General features: G+C 41.2%; 1 protein-coding gene across 5 annotated transcripts in view; it reads left to right on the top strand.

Annotated features, from left to right (window-relative positions):
- Window positions 1–18,115, top strand: part of GPATCH2L (G-patch domain containing 2 like) — a 44,319-nt gene extending 26,204 nt beyond the window's left edge. For all 5 annotated transcript variants that reach the window (XM_063331377.1, XM_063331376.1, XM_063331375.1 and 2 more), the window contains 2 exons: window positions 414–505; window positions 5,568–18,115. In XM_063331377.1, coding sequence (XP_063187447.1) covers window positions 414–505; window positions 5,568–5,740 — 265 coding nt within the window. In that variant the 3' untranslated portion in view covers window positions 5,741–18,115. The remainder of the gene's footprint in view (window positions 1–413; window positions 506–5,567) is intronic.
- Window positions 18,116–18,613: the final 498 nt, after the last annotated feature.

Below are 18,613 nucleotides of genomic sequence, written 5' to 3'. Positions count from 1 at the left end.
CAAAATAATTTCTGAATAAGGGAGCAAAATACCACATAATTTTTTAAAAGAGCGATCTTGCAGATATTTGTTACACTTCTTTAGAAGTAATGGTGGGACATGTTGTATCCCTGCTTGATCACATCTTTACTTATGCAGGGAGTTATTTTAAAGTTAATACAAAACCGGGTCTTTTAAAGGCTAAGAAATAACTGTGCTTCTGAGCTGTTTATGTGTGTGAGCTTTTGAAAGAAATGGGAGCATAATGGTATATTAACAAAGAATGTGAGCAAAACTTCCCTGGGAAGCTTTTGATTTGTGCTGCCTACTAGTTAAGAAGCTGATGGAAAGGTGGGAGTTGGAGGGTGATTGGCCAGAGTCTTAGAGGAAAGTAATAGTGGAACAAAGTTTAATTTGTTTTAATTTCTCTGTAGGCAAGCAAATGTACACCTGGGACCACCATGTTCAAGGGACATCAAGAGGAAACGAAAGCCAGCTGCAGCCTCCATGTCCAGCCCAACATCAGGTAATATGTGTGCCAGCATTTCCAGAGTTGTGTCCCTCTTGAGCAAAGTGCCAGTCACAGTAGTCAAAAATAGCATTACCTTGGTTTGAAACTAATGAAATGTGCGTGAGAGAGAGTATCATGTGTTTTTGCATAGCATCAAAAGCTGCCCACTAAACAAATCTTTGTTCGTGCAGCTATGGTAAATTAATATAATTTACAGTGCTTCACTGTACAGCGAGTAATAATCTATTTCTTCATAAAGCGTTATTTCCACCGTTCCTAAATTATGCAATACGTGGTAATAAAGAGGTGATAAGTGTACACAGTATGTTCCTTCAGTGTTGATCTGACATTAGCTGGTGGCTCTGGTACCCTTTTAAGGGTGTTTCTAGACACTTTCAGAGGAGCAGAAATCTGGTAATTTTTGTATCACTACTAGGTGAGACCAGCTATTCCCTGAGAGTTGTCTTACCCTTATGGATGAAAACACTCTTTTCTTTTGCTCTGGGGATGTAGTGATTAAAATGCTGATTTATTTTCATGTGGCATATTTCTGGAAAGTGATTGATTACTCACCAGAATTTCAAAAAGTTTTAATTGGCAGAACACAGAGGGATTTAGGAGACTTCTTTCTGGCCTCTCGCTCTACCCCCTCTTGAAATATTTTGCCTACTGTCAAGCAACCCATGTTCTTCCAACTAGCTTATTAAAAAACTATTGTTGTAATCCAGTAACAAGGCAGTGGATAAACTGATGGGGAAACGTGGTGGTGGGAAAACAGTGGGGAAAGCCAAGGGAATTGATGATGAATAGGAGGAATGAAGTTTGGATTTCTTTCTTGGGCTGGTGGATAGACAGTAAAATAATGAAGTAGGGAAGAAAGTTGTGCTAGCTCTCCAGGCCACAGGTCTGGATTACAGACTGTCTGAAAGGTTCTGTATTAAAAAAAAGAAGAGAAAAGAACATTAATAATCTGTTGCTTAGCAAAAGTGTCATCTTTTATTGACTATTTATTTAGGATATTCTTTCCTGACTGTTGAGTAATCCATGCTAGGACATTCAAAATTCTGTAGTGAAAGGGTTAGTAAAATTGTGTATCCGTAGCTACAGAATTCTAGTTCTGGGATCCTAGGTTTTCTTAGTATGAGTGCTAGTGTGTGAGCTTCTATTTCCATGCCTATGTGTTTTAAAATAGGCAAATTGTATAGTAAACACTTTTTGAAGAGTTGAATCTGCCTCTGGAGTGTAACTCAGCACTGGAAAATAGCACAGAGGTTTTTGAGATTGTTTTTTGCAGGGGGATGAGGGAGAGAAAATTAAAGTATGTATTACAAAATAAGGGGAGTATAGTTACTGGAATCTGGACAGGATGCTTGTGCAGATCATCAAGAGAAAAGTGCTGCAAGGTCTTTAACGGTCAGAAAAGGTATAGATATTTTCCTTAGACCTTGTTTAGAAATATCCCCAGCAAAGTTAACAGCTACGGACAGGGTTTGCTACAAGACTGACATGTGGGAAGAAACTTTTATGATTGGGTAACTGAAGCTGTGTCCTAGCGAACTTTCTACAGCAGTCTCCCAGTTGCAGCTGGAGCACAACATGGGTATGTAACTTGGAAAATTCTGAAATCTGGGTATTATTTCTGGCAAAGGTGATCTGACCTTGGAACTACTAATGCCTAAAGAAATACATAGGGTTACTCTGCAGTAATGAGAATTAACTGAAGACTCTTATGCTTGTTAGACATTGATGAGATAGATTTTTCTCCCTTGCCGTGCATCTATTTTCCCCTACATAAATGTCTTATACTGGTGTTCCCCTGTACCTGAGGAGTCCTGTCAGCCTCTTTTTTTTCACTACAGAGGCTTTTTATGTTTATGTTGTTTTACTTTTTCTGCAAAAGATGAAGCACAGGTGAATCGGAATGCAGGCCCATGCCTGTCATTGCAGGCACACAGAGTGCTGGATTTCTTCACCTTTAAATAGCTCTTTAGCTGAGTCCAACTGCTCTCGCCTCACTTGTTGACCAGGTCCTGCTTCAGTGATCTCCTTTTTTGCAACCTGAGTGCCCCATGGAGGTGAAGGACACAGCCTGAGCTGGCTCCATCAGTCAGCAGAACAAATGGGCTTGCTCTGCCGAACATCGGGCCATCTCGGATTCCACCTCTTTTATAGAGATGAGTGATGAAGAGGGGCTCGTTCCGCTTTGCCGCTGTATTAATACACATCAGGGGCCAGCTCCCGGCACTAAATCACGCTACTGCATACATCTGTTATCGGACTCCTCACCAGTGTGATGAACAAGACTGCAGATAGAGGCTTCCTCATGTCATTCTTTATAGGATTTTCCTAAAAGAATAAATAGCTCAAATCTCTGCCAACACTCTCCCCTGTCATTGTGATGAATTTAGCTTCTTTCTTAAACATGCAGCTACAAATCTTCTCCTGTCGTCTCACCTCCCACCATCCACAGAAAGTTTTGAGTTGAATTTGGCTGAAATCAGAAGATGCTAATAAAAGGCATATGAGATGTGGATGCTATCTTCCTTCTAGCTGCAGGAATGAGAGAAAGAAGCTAGAGATATGTTTATTTAGGAGCCATGCAAACTAAGCTTATTCTGTGTCTTCTCACGTACTTTTATGAATGTGAGTATTTTATGGATTCTGGTAAAACATATTTTGTCAGAGGCCCTTGTATGAACATCAAAAAACATGCACTACGGTAGCAGAAGTGCCTAGATCTCTATTGTATTGTTATAGCGTTAAACTTCTGATATTAATTCTGCCCTTTGAGGCTAACTGGCCCAAATACCATAACTGAGATAGCTGTTAAAGAATAGCGTTTTGGCTGTTGAGAGGAACAAAAAACAGGTAGAAAATTCAGAACTCATTTGCACTTCAGGAAATGACTGTTATCAAAATTGAGTTGAGCAAATTTATGCAAATACTGAGAGAGATTGAAAAGGAAAGTTAGTGCTTTCCACGCTATGCAATTGAGAGGTGTATGAGCTCTAAAGCATGAAGCTTTCACCAGGTAAGAGCAAAAGTCTGGCTGGTGTAGTTTGGCAGTAGAATAAGGAGATCTGGAGGAAGTAAGACCAGCTGTTCTGGATTAGAGCAGAAGTTCGTCCAACTCTGTGACCAACAGCCAGTGCCTAGGGAGGAAGAAAGTCTGTAGTGACAAAAAAGTCCTTCGAACTTTCGGTGATCAAGACTTAGGGGCTTCAAAAGGCATGGATAATGTCCTTGTGTTTGGTTACTTTCCATTGCAGTGCAATAGATTTGGAATAATGTCCTCAGTAGCACAGTAGAACTTGTCTGAGAAATAATGCATAAAATGTTATTCTCATGGTAGTTATTCTCTGGTTTCAGAGGAATCTGATGAAGACCATCATGCCTGTCTTCTGTTTGTCAGAACAGACCACATGTGTAGATGATTGTGAAATAAATGATGAACAACTGTCCAGCCTTACATTGATGTTTTTAATGTTTACGTGGTCCAGTCCCCTATATATGTAGCAGTGCACATAGTAACTGGCATCCTATTCAGGTATTACAGTGAGTCTGAGCATCTTGAATACACACCTTGGCATGTATTTACGCTTAGTTTGTGAAAAATAATAATTTCTAAAATGTGCCAGTTAGCAGCCTCTGAAACTGCTTGTCAGAGAACAATCTGATGAGTAGTAGTGATTTGGTGAATTTTCCCTCTCCTATTTCTTGCTAAGGCATTCACTCTTTGTCGTGGTGTGATAGTACCCAGCGGCAAGAAGCCTGTTTCAGTCCTTTGCTTTTTTCTTTTTATGAGCAAAGATGGAGAGCCTGAGTAGGGAGGCTGCTAGAAAGGGGCCCATAGTGTAGTATTGTTGGTGATTATTAGTTTAAGGACTTTGACTTACTTTTTGTGTGTGTGTGTCTGTGTGTTTCATATGACCTTCAGGTGGAGGAAGTTGATGGGCTAGAAGTAAATTATGCAATGTACTGTTATCAGCTGTGTTGTTGTGATTGTATGGGAATGACTCACTGTTTTGGATGTACAGAAGCAGAACTGTTGGGGTTCCAGGTCTACTGAGCGTGGAACCTCAAGCGCTGAACCAGCTTTTTATTTAAACTTCAAAGCAATCAGTCCTCTAGTTGAGACTTGTTACGGCCTCTTTATCCTTCATCCGCTACAGAGCAGCAGATGCAACTTGTAATAAAAACACGCAAACAACTATTATCTATTGTGAGAATACAATGAAAATGTGTTTCATACTGAAGCAGTTAATTGTTCAAAAAAATTTTGGTTGTCCCAAAGACTCCTGTGGTAATTACTCTTTTTTATCCTGCCCCATTCTGCTTGTGACAATCAAGTGATTCAGGATACTGAGAATGGGAGTAAACTGTCATATCTCTAGGTTTTTGACAGTCCTGCTGGAAATTTCAGTGACTGTTGGGTTGAGCTATGGATCTGCAAATCTCTCTTGCTAATTATAACCATCCAATTTTGAAGCAGTGGTTGCATTGAAAAAATGAGAATGGATTCCAACCTAGCTTAGCAAGTAGCTTCTTGTTATAATACACTGATTTACTGTATTGGTTATATGTGGAGGTTCATGGTACTGCCTTTACTGGGTAAGGAGGAGATGTATGTTTTCTTCTCTAACTGAGCTTTGCAACCTGAAATTTGCCAAGCCTTCAAAGACTTTGAAAGTCTCAGATACAGGGTTAATTGAGTCTTTGTGAAGAGATCAAGTTATCTTCAATTGAGTGATTATGAATTGATTCAGTTTCAGAATGAGACAGCTAAAGCTCTTGATTTTCCACAGGAACTTTGACTAAGAGAGCTAGTTACTGGACTAGGAACTCGGAGTTTTTGAATGTGAGAATCATTAGGGCAAAGGTGTTAATGCTATCAAGAACCCGTATTTCAAAGGAATTTGGTGGGGGAACTTGTAGGAGCTCAGGAAATAACACGTTTGTATAAGAAATTATATATATGAGGTGTTTGCCATGAACTGACTTGTTCTAACATTTTTTTTTCTATTGCCTTTCCTACTCTTTTCCTCTGTTCCCCCTTTCCTGCAATTTTATATTCCAGCAACTTTATCTGTCCACATGGATGCAGCAGAGTCAGAGCTACCAGCAACACCGTCCCTGAGATCCCAGAACTCTGAGTGGACAGGGAAAACACCAGCAGCCGAGAAAGCCACTATCGCTGCCTCCAGTAACTTTTTTAAAATGCCACCAGAGAAGAGCCCTGGATACAGCTAAAAAGAAGCATTGCAACTGTAAAAGCTTGCTGGATTTTGGAATTGTTTGACTCTGGTGTGTGTCTTCACCAAACATCTTGTTTGGCAGTAGTGATATCTTCAGTATTGGTACGTGATGTGTGCCATTACCCAGACTGATCTGTGTGCCCTGCATACCTAAATCATGTTTGTGAATCTATGTTGAAAAAAAGGTAATCAGTGTTGGGACTGCAGTGGCTTTTAAAAATGTTCTTGCTATTCCTGTATTTATTATGCACTCATCTCTTTCCCTGATGCCAGCTCATATCTGCTGGGTCATGTACAGATTCTTTTGAGTCTTCAGATCTATATTCACCCGCTGGACATGTTGCTTGTTTGTACATTTGGCGTTTTTTGGGTGAAAGTCCCACTGCCGCTTGGGGAGGCAAAAGTCTTCCCCTGTTTTCTTCCAGGCCAGGAGGATTTCTTGGCTGGGGAATGAGGAGGGACTGCAAACAAGTTGAAACATGGTACCTGAATTCTGTATTAGCAGAACGTTTTCAGGCCATGTACTATTGGACTCAAATCATGTTGCTTCTAGCGAAGCAAATACGATGCTTGTCCATTCAGAAATTGCCATTGGCTTACTGGCAGCATGGTCCATTAGACATTTTCCTTCTCCCTTGTTGTGAATGTCTTTAGTCTTGCTTGTGTTTTGCATGTTCTTTCCTAAATCTCCTGCTGGATAAGGATTTGGGAGAACTACTTGGACATTAAACTGCAAGCTGGAGTCCTGGAAAGGAACCTGGGCCCTTGAGTGTCCTTGGAATAGAATCATAGAATCTTCATGGTTGGAAAGGATCTTTGAGATCATCGAGTCCAACCAAACAACCTACAATCTCTGCCACTAGAGCATGCCCTGAAGTGCCACATCTAGACATTTCTTAAACACCTCTAGGGATGGTGACTCAACCACCTCCCTGGGCAGGCTGTTCCAGTGCCTGACCACTCTTTCAGTAAAGTAATTCTTCCTAATATTTAATCTAACCCTCCCCTGCCTCAACTTCAGACCATTTCCTCTGGTGCTGTCATTATTCACCTGGGAGAAGAGGCCAACACCCACCTCTCTACAACCTCCGTTCAGGTAGTTGTAGAGGGCAGCGAGGTCTCCCCTCAGCCTCCTCTTCTCCAAGCTAAACATGCCCAGTTCCCTCATATGACTTGGTCTCCAGACCCCTCACCAGGGGTCTGGAGAGATGGTAGAGGATATACAAAACTTCCATTTCTTGGTGTATAAATTAAAAAAATGACTGCTAGCATTTCTAAAGGACACTTGACTTTGAAGTTAACATGCCGTTGAACAAAAAAGCCATTTAAAGTATCACCTGAGTTCAGAGCATTCTGGGTATTGATCAGACAACTTCTGTCTCATATTTTCCCTCCCTTCAAAAAAGTATTGTCTGCTATATCTACTGGAGGTGTCTCCACCTACTGATGATTGTACTTTACTCTGCAGCGTACACAAAAGAGATTCTGTTCTTTTCATAGCATTTTGACTTGGTCATCTGTTACCTTCTGTGTTGCAGAATATATGGATAGTGATTTACTTCCTCTCTTTTATTGAATTCTTGATCACACTCCACTTACTTTTCTTGAATTACTCTGCCTGGAGCTTACTTTGGGCAATGTTTTTAGAGTATACACCTGCATAGCATGTGTCAGGGAACAGGTGGCCTCATGTCCTAAGTCCTTTAAAAATAGGATATATTTGTATGCATAGAACTCTTTGCTTTTGTTGCCATGTGGAGCTTTCAGACAGGACCGTTTAAGCTTGTAAAATTCATTTTGAATGGAGAGGTGCAGCTAGCACTCTAAAGTAGATAACAAAATTTGCATGTTTTTAGCACTTTTGCAATGTTCTACTCTACTTTATAAATCAATAGCTGAGGGACAGATTTGATTGTGAGGCTATAAAGCAGTGATTTATATTTAACTCTGAATTAAAATGTTAAATGATCATAACATACACAAAACAGAAATTGAATGACTCACTAAATCATGATCGACAAATACAGTTATTCTACAGACACACTGTCCGTGTCTGATCCCCTAATACCTACTTACTCTTGGGGAGAGATCCAAATTGGATTTATATTTCGCAGGCCAAGCAAACTGTCAGATCTGTCATCGTAAATCCCTCTCAAAACCATTTTTTTTTTTTTTGGATGGTGGTGCATTTTAGAACTAATTAGAACAAGGAAAGCCTTTTTACCTTGCTGAAGGAGTACAGAGGTCAGTTTGGATTACGGGACAAGCTGTAAGGGTTATGTGAAGAGAGGAGTGTTCCTGTTTTTAAGTAGTCATTGGATTGTCTTATTTTGTTGTTGTTTTGTTGTTATTTTGAGCAGTGGTGCTTAAGAGATAGCACAGGAAGTCTCAGCACTCGGGGCCTAATCTAGAACATATAAAGAGAAGGTAAACCTGAAGAGTAGTAGCTTGACTATCTAGTACTCATGAACAAACAGTACACAGTGAAGAGGAAAGGTGGTCACATTCTCCTGACAACCTGCAGATAAATTTTAAGACAGGAAGCATAGTAACTGGACTTGCAAGCTGTTTCAGTGACAGGGATTGTTTTCCTAAAAAAAGTGTTTGTGCAGCTGAGTGTCTTTCATCTCATGAAGAATCCTCCACAGCCTCTCTTGGTTTGAATCGCAGGTTCCCAGGTTGCCCAGGGAAGTTGTCAATGCCCCATCCCTGGAGGTGTTCAAGGCCAGGCTGGATGAGGCTTTGAGCAGCCTGGTCTAGTGGGACATGTTCCTGCCCATAGCAGGGGGGTTGCAACTAGATTATCTTTAAGGTCCCTTCCAACCCGAACCTTTCGGTGATGCTGTGTGGTTCTGTGAATCTGTTCAACAGACTTACTCAGATTACTGATTGTTCAGCTAAAATTTTTAATTTTGGCCTTTGTGTTCCCCTTTTTAAAACCAACTCTGATATATCTTGCTCCATTGTGAGTATTGTTCAGAGTAGTTCTGTTTCTGCTGTGGTGTCAGGACGGTCTTAAAACTTTCACAAGAGAGGTGTTTGAGGTGTTAGGGAACCAAGAGCCTTCATTATGCTCATTGCAGGGGGCGATTGCCAGACTTCACGTGATTTTTCTTGGGGGACGGGGAAGGATAATTTATCAGATTTTCCTATTGAGGTCAGTAGCACAGTTCATCTGGTTAAGCCCTTACTTAGGTTGTAAGCTCCTAGGAGGTCTTCCTTGCCTTTTAGAGGATGAATATACCTGTGGGAGTACTGAAGAGTAACTGTAGCAGGCCTCGTATGGTTTACTGTGGCAGGCCTTTGGTAAGCCATACTTCCTGCCACACAACTTTCTGGAAATGCCAAGAGACTCAAGTTCTTGCAGCTGCCCTGTCTGTCTTATTTCTAGGTTAGAATCCATTTGCAGGTCAGTTAGGCTCTCAACCGAATTTCATTCTCCTGAGGTGGTAGACAACATAAATGAATCATATATCTTGTTACTTCAGGGTATTTATCAAAATCTATCTTCAAACTTCAATTGCTTGATACAGATTTGACTGTCTGCAGCATTCTTAGATGAATAAGCTAGCTGCATTGTTTTGTCTTTTTTTCTCTAAGGCAGAGTCCTTATAACTCACACTGTACTCACACAGTACTCACAGTGAAGGACACAGTCCTTCAGATGTGGATTGCTTCAGTAGAAAGGAATAATAATGTGCCTTGATTTGGTAGCTGTGCTTCTACTAAGGTGGTCCAGTATGTGATTACTGCTTCAAAGTTACACAGCTCACTCATATTTTACTTCTTGCGCACCAGGACTCCCCACCAGGTTTACCTTCTCTCTTTGTCCTTATGTGAGACTTCAATTTCCCAGACATCAATCGGGAATACCTCACTGCTGTGACAAGCAAGTCTGGGAAATTCCTGAAGTATATTGAAGATAATTTCTTGTCACCAGTACTCAGTGAGCTAACTAGGAAAGATGCCCTCCTAGACCTGTTATTTGTGAATAGAGAAGGACTTGTGAGAGACGTGGTGGTAGGTGGCTGTCTTGGCCACAGTGATCACATTGAACTTGGTTGAGTTGAAAATTTTTGATGCAATGAGAAAAATGGTCAGCAGAGTTGCTACCCTGGATTAAAAGAGAGCTAACTTTTAGCTCAGCGAGTTAATTAGCAGTGTCCCCCGGGAATTGCTTTTGAGGGCTTAGGGGTCCATGAGTTTTTAAGAACCACCTTTTAACAGCACAAGAGCAGGCAATCCCTTTGTGTTGACAGTGAAGCAAGTGGCACAGAAGACCAGTTTGGCTGAACAGGGAACTCCTCTTGGAAATCAAGAGGAAAAAGAAATTGTATGATCTCTGGAAGCAAGGTCAGGCTTCGCAGGAACATTACAGAGCTGTGGTTCACATATGCAGGGAGAAGACATGAAAGGCCAAAGCTTAATTAGAGTTCCAACTGGCTGGTGTTGTGTCAGACAACAACAAAGGCTTTTTGAAGTACATTAGTAGCAAGAGGACGTCTAAGGAAAACATTGGACCGGTACTTGTTAAAGAGGTCACCTGACAAATCGGGATGAAGAAAAAGTAGAGCCATTCAATGCTTTTTTTTGCCTCAGTCTCTAATAATACTGACAGACCTTGGGCTGCCCAATCCTCTGAATTGGAGGACCATGACTACAGGAACAGTGACTTTCGATTTGTGGACACTGAAATTGTAAGTTGAATGTTCATGAGGCTGGATGGGATTCATCCTAGCGCACTGAAGCAGCTAGTGGATGTTACAGCAGGATCCCTCTCGGTCATTTACGAAAGGTCTTGGGAGTCTGGGGAGGTCCCGGCTGACTGGAAGCTAGCCAGTGTTATTCCAGTTTACAAGAAGGGCATGAGGGAAGACCCAAGAAACTACAGACTTGTTAGTCTAACCTCAGTACCTGGCAAAATTATGGAGAGGATCATACTGGATGCTGTTGAAAGGCATTTAAAGGATGATGCAATCATCAGGCACAATCAACATGGGTTCACAAAGGGAAAGTCCTGTTTAACTAATTTGATATCCTTCGATGATAAGGTCACCTATTTAGGGGATGAAGGGTGCATGTAGTTTTTCTGGATTTTAGTAAGGCTTTTGATACTGTCCTTCACAGCATCCTTCTGGACAAGTTGTCCAACTGTGAGATGAGCAGGTACACAGTGTGCTGGCTGAAGAACTGGCTGAATGGGAGTGCTCCAGGGGTTGTAGTGAATGTGGCTACGTCTGGCTGGCAACTGGTCATCAGCAGTGTTCCTCAGGGTTCAATTCTAGGGACAGTACCGTTGACTGTTTTTATCAATGATTTGGATGCAAGAGTTGAATGCACCATTAGCAAGTTTGCCAGTGATACTAAACTGGGAGGTGCTGTTGACCCTCTCAAGGGACAAGAGGCCTTGCAGAGGGATCTAGATAGACTGGAGCACTGGACTATGATTAATAGGACGAAATTTAAAAAGAACAAATGCCGGATTCTGCACCTGGGATGGAGTAATACTGGACACAAGTATAAATTGTGAGAGGAGTGGCTGGAGATCAGCCCTGCAGAAAGGGATCTGGGGGTGCTGGTCGACAGCAGGCTCGCTCTGAGTCAGCAGTGTGCCCTGGCAGCCAAAAGGGCAAACCGCATCCTGGGGTGCATCAAACACAGTACAACCAGCTAGTCAAAAGAGGTGATTATTTCGCTGTATTTAGTGTTGGTGCAGCCTCACCTTCACTACTGTGTGCAGTTCTGGGCCCCACAACTTAGAAAGGATGTTAAAATACTTGACCGTGTCCAGAGGAGGGCAACAAAGCTGGTGAAAGGGCTGGAAAGAATGTCCTATGGGGAGTGGCTAAGGAGTCTGGGTTTGTCTAGTTTGGAGAAGAGGAGGCTGAGGGGTGACCTCATTGCGCTCTACAGCTTTCTGAGAAGAGGAAGTGGAGAGGGAAGTGCTGATAATTTCTTCCTGGTATCCAGTGACGTGATGCATGGGAAAGGTTCAAAGCTGTGCCAGGGGAGGTTCAGACCTGACATTAAGAAACACTTCTATACAGAGAGAGTGGTCAAACACTGAAGTGGGCTTATGGAGAGGTGGTTGATGCCCCAAACCTGTCAGGGTTTAAGAGCCATTTGGACGACACCCTTAATAATATATTTTAATTTTTGGTCAGCCCTGAAGTAGTCAGGCTGCTGGACTAGATGATCATTGTAGGTCCCTTCCAACTGAACTACTCTACTCTACTCTACTCATTAACTTCATGAATTTTCTGTCTTTTCATTCCTCCAGTCTGTCAGGGTCCTTATGGGTGGTACCCCCACCCTCCAGCATATCAGTAGCTCCCCTCCCCAACATGCTGTTATTTCTGATCTTGTCGAGAGTGTGTTCTGTCTCTTCCCACCAGATCACTAATGATCGCTGAACAGTATTGATCCCAGTATTGTCTTCTGAGGCATGCTTTTCATAATTGGTCATCACACAGATTTCAAACCACTGATCACTATTCTTTGAGCCTGACAGTTCAGCCAGTTTCTCACTGACCTTTCTTACTGGATGGCATCAAGTCCATAGTTCCCCCATTTGGTTACAAGGATACTATGAGAGACCTCATCAAAAGGCTTACTGAAGTCAACGTAAACAGCATCCACTGCCCTCTGCACATCCACAGGGCCTGTCGTGTCGTCATAGAAGGCAGTCAGGTTCATAGGCATGGTTTTCCCTCATTTAATCTGGCTGCCTGTTCCTAGTCACCTTGTCCTTAGGGTGCCTGGAAATGGCTTCCAGAACATGCTGCATATAAGGCTACAAGGGAACGAGGTAGGGCTGACTAGCCTGTCATTCCCCAGATCCTCCTTCCTGCCTTTTATGAAAGCAAGCTGAGATGATACGTACCCCTTTCTGTCACTGGGGACCTCATGCAATTGCCACAATTTTTCATGGATGACAGAGACCAGTCTTAAAATGACATATTTTTGCAAACAGGGCTTTATTTATGTACAGGAAAAAGATAGGCATTCAGTGAAAGCGAAATCAAGAGCTGGGAGGAGTACACTTACTAGTTGTTCTTTGCACATTTCCAGTAGTTCCAGTGAGCTGTAGTGAGGCTTAACGCCCAGTTTGGCAGGTACTGGAGAAGCACGACTTAAAAGAATGTAGTTTCTGGCCTGATGGATTTATGAACTTAAAGTAAGGTACAGTAAAGAGCGAAGAAGGCAACAAAACCGTAGATGGAGAGAAACTCGTAAGAGGCTGGGGCTAGTGCTACTGAATGATAGATTAGCTTCATGATTGTGGTATGCAGAGGTGTTTCTTGCCAGCATTCCTGAATAACGACATTGAGATGGTTAGTGCTGTCCTTTGAACTGTAGAAGCTCATGCTGTTCCTTTGTGGATGCTGCAGAGACCTGCTCCTTGGGCAGAGGGGACAAGAAGGGTGATTGAGTGCCTGTTATTGTAACCCCTTCTGCACTGAAGAAAGAAGATGCTACAAAAAATGATGTGTGTGCCTGGATATCGAAAAGGAATTATGTAAAGTGGATAAGAACTGTGCTTTGGTTTCATAAGCAACAGTTTTGTAACCGGAGAACATTTCAGTGATGCAAAAGTAAAGGACACTACCAGTTATCTTCAGAAATAGTTTTAGGAGACTATCAAAGGAGGACAAACTTCTGTTCTCATTGTGATACTGTATTATTTTTTCTTTGTCCCTTGCATTCTGTTCCAGTTTGTGTTTTGTGCTTGAGACATCCTGCTTTTGTACCATCAAGTATGGGAAAAATACTTTACAGCAATGCTTCTTAAGGGATAAAGCATAAGGGGCCCCTTGCTACACGGAAGGCATGACAAGATTATCTTAGGCCATTAACTTTTACCCAGTACAAGGATTGAACTCAGCATAGAGAACATAATGTCTTGATTATACCAAAGCGTCTCATTCTTAAGAAAGTAAACTGTGGCATGGGCAAGTGCAGGGAGACTAAACCGTCACCAGCACTTGGAGACGGGTGAATGGCTGGCCCTCAATCAGGTGACATACAGACGTAGGTTGTGGAGAGAGAGGGAACCTTCAACATCCTTCTAAACTTTAACAGGGTAAAATGCCTTCCTGACTAGAAACCTGGCTGTTAGTGTGACTCCAGTGAGTTGATAACGATGTGTTAACTGGCATACCGAAAAGAGAATTCTTGTACCAACTCAAAGAATTGGTAAAAGTGGAAAATGGACCGGCACAGCCTGTTATATCAAAGAAAGATGCAAAATATATACATAGCTGCAGACAATAATCAGAAAAAGCAATGCTGAGCCCTGCATGTATGACCTAGGGTATTCATTGTCTTAAAGCAGAGCTGCCAGTATTAGGATGATCAGGGTTTTGCAAAGCTGCCCTCTTTTCCTTGTAACCTCTGAAGGAAATGGGATGAACAGCCTAAGAAAGGCTGCACTGGGTCAGACCAAAGGTCTGTCTCTCACAGCAGCCAGGTCTGGATGCCTAGAGGTTACTGTAAGGATTTCCTTTTAAGTTCTCTTAGCTCAGTGTCCTGTCGCAAAAAGATTTTACAAAATCTTTCTTCAAGGCTGGAGAAGACTTTTGCGACCCTTTGGCTATAGTATTTATCCTGCGACTGGATTTAATTATATTTTTAGAAGAACATGTAATCTGACTTTAAAAACATCAAGTAAGGATTAGCTCATCTTTCTTGGTAATCAGTTTTCTTGTTAATTGTCCTCTTTATAAGGAAATTGCGTCTTCTCTTGTAATAGTTTTTTCCTAATATCAGCATCCTGACATTGTTTCTTGCTATGCTTTTTTTTCAGCAGGGTTGAAAAGTCCTATTCTTCCTTTACAATTAGGCTTCTTTGTCATGTATAACTACCTATACTCAGTCAACAAGTCCTATGTAATACACTAACCCATATAAGTCATTTTTCATAAGCTTCACACTAAAAACTTGTAATTTAACCTTTAACTATGCTCCATGAAAATCCCCAGTATTTCATATCCATCTGCATTCAGTTCTGGTGTCTACCCTTATTCTTTACGGAAGGAGGAACACTTGCTTCCCTGTTGCTATTCAGGCTTCATCTACTCACATATCCAAACATCATGGTAGCCCTTGCTGCCCAAACACTGCTGTAATGCTACAATAAAAGTGATATGCAGGCAGTTAACTTTAAAGTTCTTACCACTGCGTTTCAATGCATAAGATCCTAGATGGTAAGAATAATGTTAATTTTTTTTTAATTCCAAAATGTATGGCATTTCCTTTAGCGGTATTACAGTGCAGTTCTTTACTGATGGTTTTTATAATTTGGAATACTTAAGAGCTGAGTCTGTTTAGTTTTATCAGGAGAGGATCAGAGGTGTCTTGCTTGTGTGGTAGAAAGTCCTTTATGGAAATGGAAATACTAGGTAATAAAGTGTCTCTTGTCTTGTGCGGATGGGCATAAAGATGAACTTGAAGCTAAAGCCAAATCAATTCAATTTAGAAATAGAGCGTGAGCTTTTAACAGTGAGGACAGATTAACCATCAGAACAAAGTACCGTGGGAAGCAGTAGCTTCTATGTATCTTCAGACTTCAATTTGAAGACAGTAGCTTTATGGAAGGAATGTTGTAGCTAAATATAAGCCATTGAAATAAATACAGAGGCTTCTAAAAGACATTGAATGGTCAATTTTATAGTGAAGGTCAGTCTACATGAAATGATAGTTGCTTCTGGTTTAGAACAGAAGACTTTTTATGATACAGTATAGAGATCTGTTGAAAAATGGGAAGAGTTTTGGCAAACATAGGGAATAGTCATGGTGATGGAACTTTTATGGTATTACCAAAAGATTGTAATGAAATTACATGGGAAGGTGACGTGAGAAAAGATTCATCTGTGCCAAATGAAATGAAGCAGCATTTCTGCATGTGAGTTTATTTGTGAGTAGTATAATGACATACGAACATGCAGTCTTCAGAACCTATATTATCACTCAGTTGAAGAGCATCCTCGGTGAGGATTCCCCCTTTCTTGCTCTACTGGCAGCTAGAATTCTGCTGTCTTGAGGTATTGTTCCCTGTGGACGTGCTCAGCTTCAGCAGCTCTGTCTCAGTTCTTTGGCTCGGTTGTGTGAACTGCCTGCACATTGCACTGAAATCAGAAACAAATGAGGGAGAGCATCAGTTGGCTTATTACCTTGACAGGATACTTGCCAAAAGAGTATGCAATATCTTTCTTAATCACTATAGCAGCTGTTGCTGCTTTTCTCTCTCATGGCATATAAGGAAGATGCCTCCTTGTAGGAGTGCCCTTTTCGTAGCCTGTAGCCTTCACTATCACACCGAAGAATTTCTCCAAGTGGAAGAGCTCTTCTGCACTCATCTGAGAGGAGATGGCGTGACTGAAGGATGCAATTTTCTGGTAGTGTGTTCTCTAACATTAGGGAGCAATGACTTCTTCAGCTTTTTCAGCTTTCAAATACATTACGCTGTACCTTTGTTTCAAAATGAATGTAAAATTCTAGTGATGGAATAGTGTCACATTTGAATTGTTGCTTCAGGTCTCAAGTCCTGGACATAGTTTTAATGTCCCATGCTAGCATTTGGTTTTGTTGCCCAGGCTGGTGTATGTGAGACCTCATTGCTGGAAGCTCTTCTGGGAGTGCTGTGAACTGGGACTGGTCTGGCCTGACCAGAGCCCTTGGGTGCTGCTGAAGCCATTGAATTTTCCTTCAAGTTTGGCAACGCCAGACAGTTAGCCAAAGCTGCCATCAGTTCCATTCTAGTTTTCTCCTCCTGTCCCAGAGGGTTTACCTAGAGATAGTTCACAAACAGGTCTACTCAAAATCTTTTGAGACATGCATCGTACGTGTCCCAAATGTTTTATGTGGTCATAAGATTTAACTGTTTGATAGGGATTGTACTCTGGGTTCCTAGGACTCTATTTTGGGGGTAACGTGTAAATAAGGAAGATTCTCGCTTGTATTTCTCTGTCTTAAACATGATGTGTATTCTCTGAATGAGGCTCTTGCAGGATCTTTGTTCTGATTTTAGAAACTGGAAATAAATCAATATATGAAAGAAGCGTTTTATCTGATATAAAGTGAACTGAGTTGAGAGTGGGAGAAGAGAGGCTTCACTGACATCTAACTAGATTTACAGTATTGGAATGTCCATTAATCTGCATGCTTCCTTGACTGTTTCCTTAAATATAAACTGTAACCTGAAGGTCTATAGGGAGTTACTATGCTTTTTTTCCTTTGAATTGCAAACTTGAGTGAAGGATTTGAGGTAATTTATCATGTCCATTCTTTGTTTTTTTGTAATGATTTTGTTTATTTCCCAGTTTGTCATGACGTTGTCTCTAGACAAGTGAGATGCTCCCTGTTTGGAATTTGAAACAATTCCAGAGTTTCTTAAGTAGCCTTTCACTTCCAAGTCACTGCTTCAGATCTGGCCAGTCCCAAAAGGGATTTAATGTAAATGAGCAGGTCAGTCTCAATTGTTTAATGGATATCTATTCGTTTGGCCGACGCTGACATCCTTTTAAGATAGATTGGCATCATTCTTTTTTGCCATGATAGCAGTGGCTGCAAAGATCAAATGAGCAGTGGACTTTGAATTTTATTTTACATATATTTGTGTCCCAGTATTGATAGCTGTGCGCTCTTGTGGAAGGAGCAAAACAGGACTCCCTCTACATTAACTATTCCAAGGAATAAATTGTAAAAAATTAGTTCCCAAGTTGTTTGAATGCTTTCAAACAAAAAGATCAAGATCCTCTGGAAATTGCTTCAAGTTCTCAACACTATATTGGGGGGAGCAATTTTTAAAAGTGATGATTTTCCTCTCTCATCTGCAGGCTGCACTTGTGAGAACTGGGAAGTGTTCCTGGTGAAATGCACTGATTTTTGTTGGGAGGAAGGAGAAAAGATCTCTTAACAATAGATTCTTTTATGGGAATTGCCCAGATTTGGCAAATGTGACCAACTATGGCTAACAGTCAAAAATGTCAGATATCTGAAAATCATGAGCTGATTCAGTCTTCCACCTGCTTGCATTTATTTTTTTTTCCCTGAGGAATGAAGCATTTCATTTCATAATTGGAAGCATTTCTATATATATATAAAAAAAAAAAGCTGAATGGTTCTAGTTCGCACATCCTTAATTTTACACTCAAGGGCTGAGAATTTTCTCAGTTCAGGTTGAATAGCTGGTGGCAAACTCTGTAACAGGACTGACTGTGGTGGCTTTTACCTATTTTGATGTTTTTCAGACCATGCTTTCTTCATACTTTTCCAGCTCAGAGAATCAACTGAAACTACAAATGAGTACAAGTAGACTTGCTGCCTACTGATGGAGGATTTCTTACATCTAAATAAAGGGTATTTCAGATCTGGGGGTACAAGATTTGTTCTGTATGGAAGTAAAGCAGATACTTGATAGTACTTTTTAATGAAACATAGTATAGAGTTTCAAAATGCTAAATTACATTAATTTTATTCATCTCTAGTGGGGGAGCAACATGGAGGTATCTAAAGATAAGAACAAGAGCAGATCTTAGACAGGAGTTGGTGCCATTAGGCAGATGAAACACATTGATTTTGTAAAAGCATTTTTAAAATTGCACATAGTTGGAGAAATCTTACTTTGGGAAGTGTCATAGCTTCTTCCTCACAGACTGCCTGCAGGGGCAGTAATGGCAAACCGGTGGTTCTGCTGAAGTAATGCCAGCATTGACACTGATGTTTTTCTAGTAATTTTGACACCAGCCTCCTGAGAGTTTCACCAAGATTGCCTTAGGACTTTTCTTCATCCTGCTTCACCACATAATTTGCAACTGCTTGGACTCACCCAGCACCCCACCATGGGGAAACGTGCGTTCGCGTTTTG

Source organism: Chroicocephalus ridibundus, chromosome 4 (assembly GCF_963924245.1).
Source record: "Chroicocephalus ridibundus chromosome 4, bChrRid1.1, whole genome shotgun sequence".
Lineage (NCBI taxonomy): Eukaryota > Metazoa > Chordata > Aves > Charadriiformes > Laridae > Chroicocephalus > Chroicocephalus ridibundus.
This window is presented reverse-complemented; position numbering and strand designations above follow the sequence as displayed.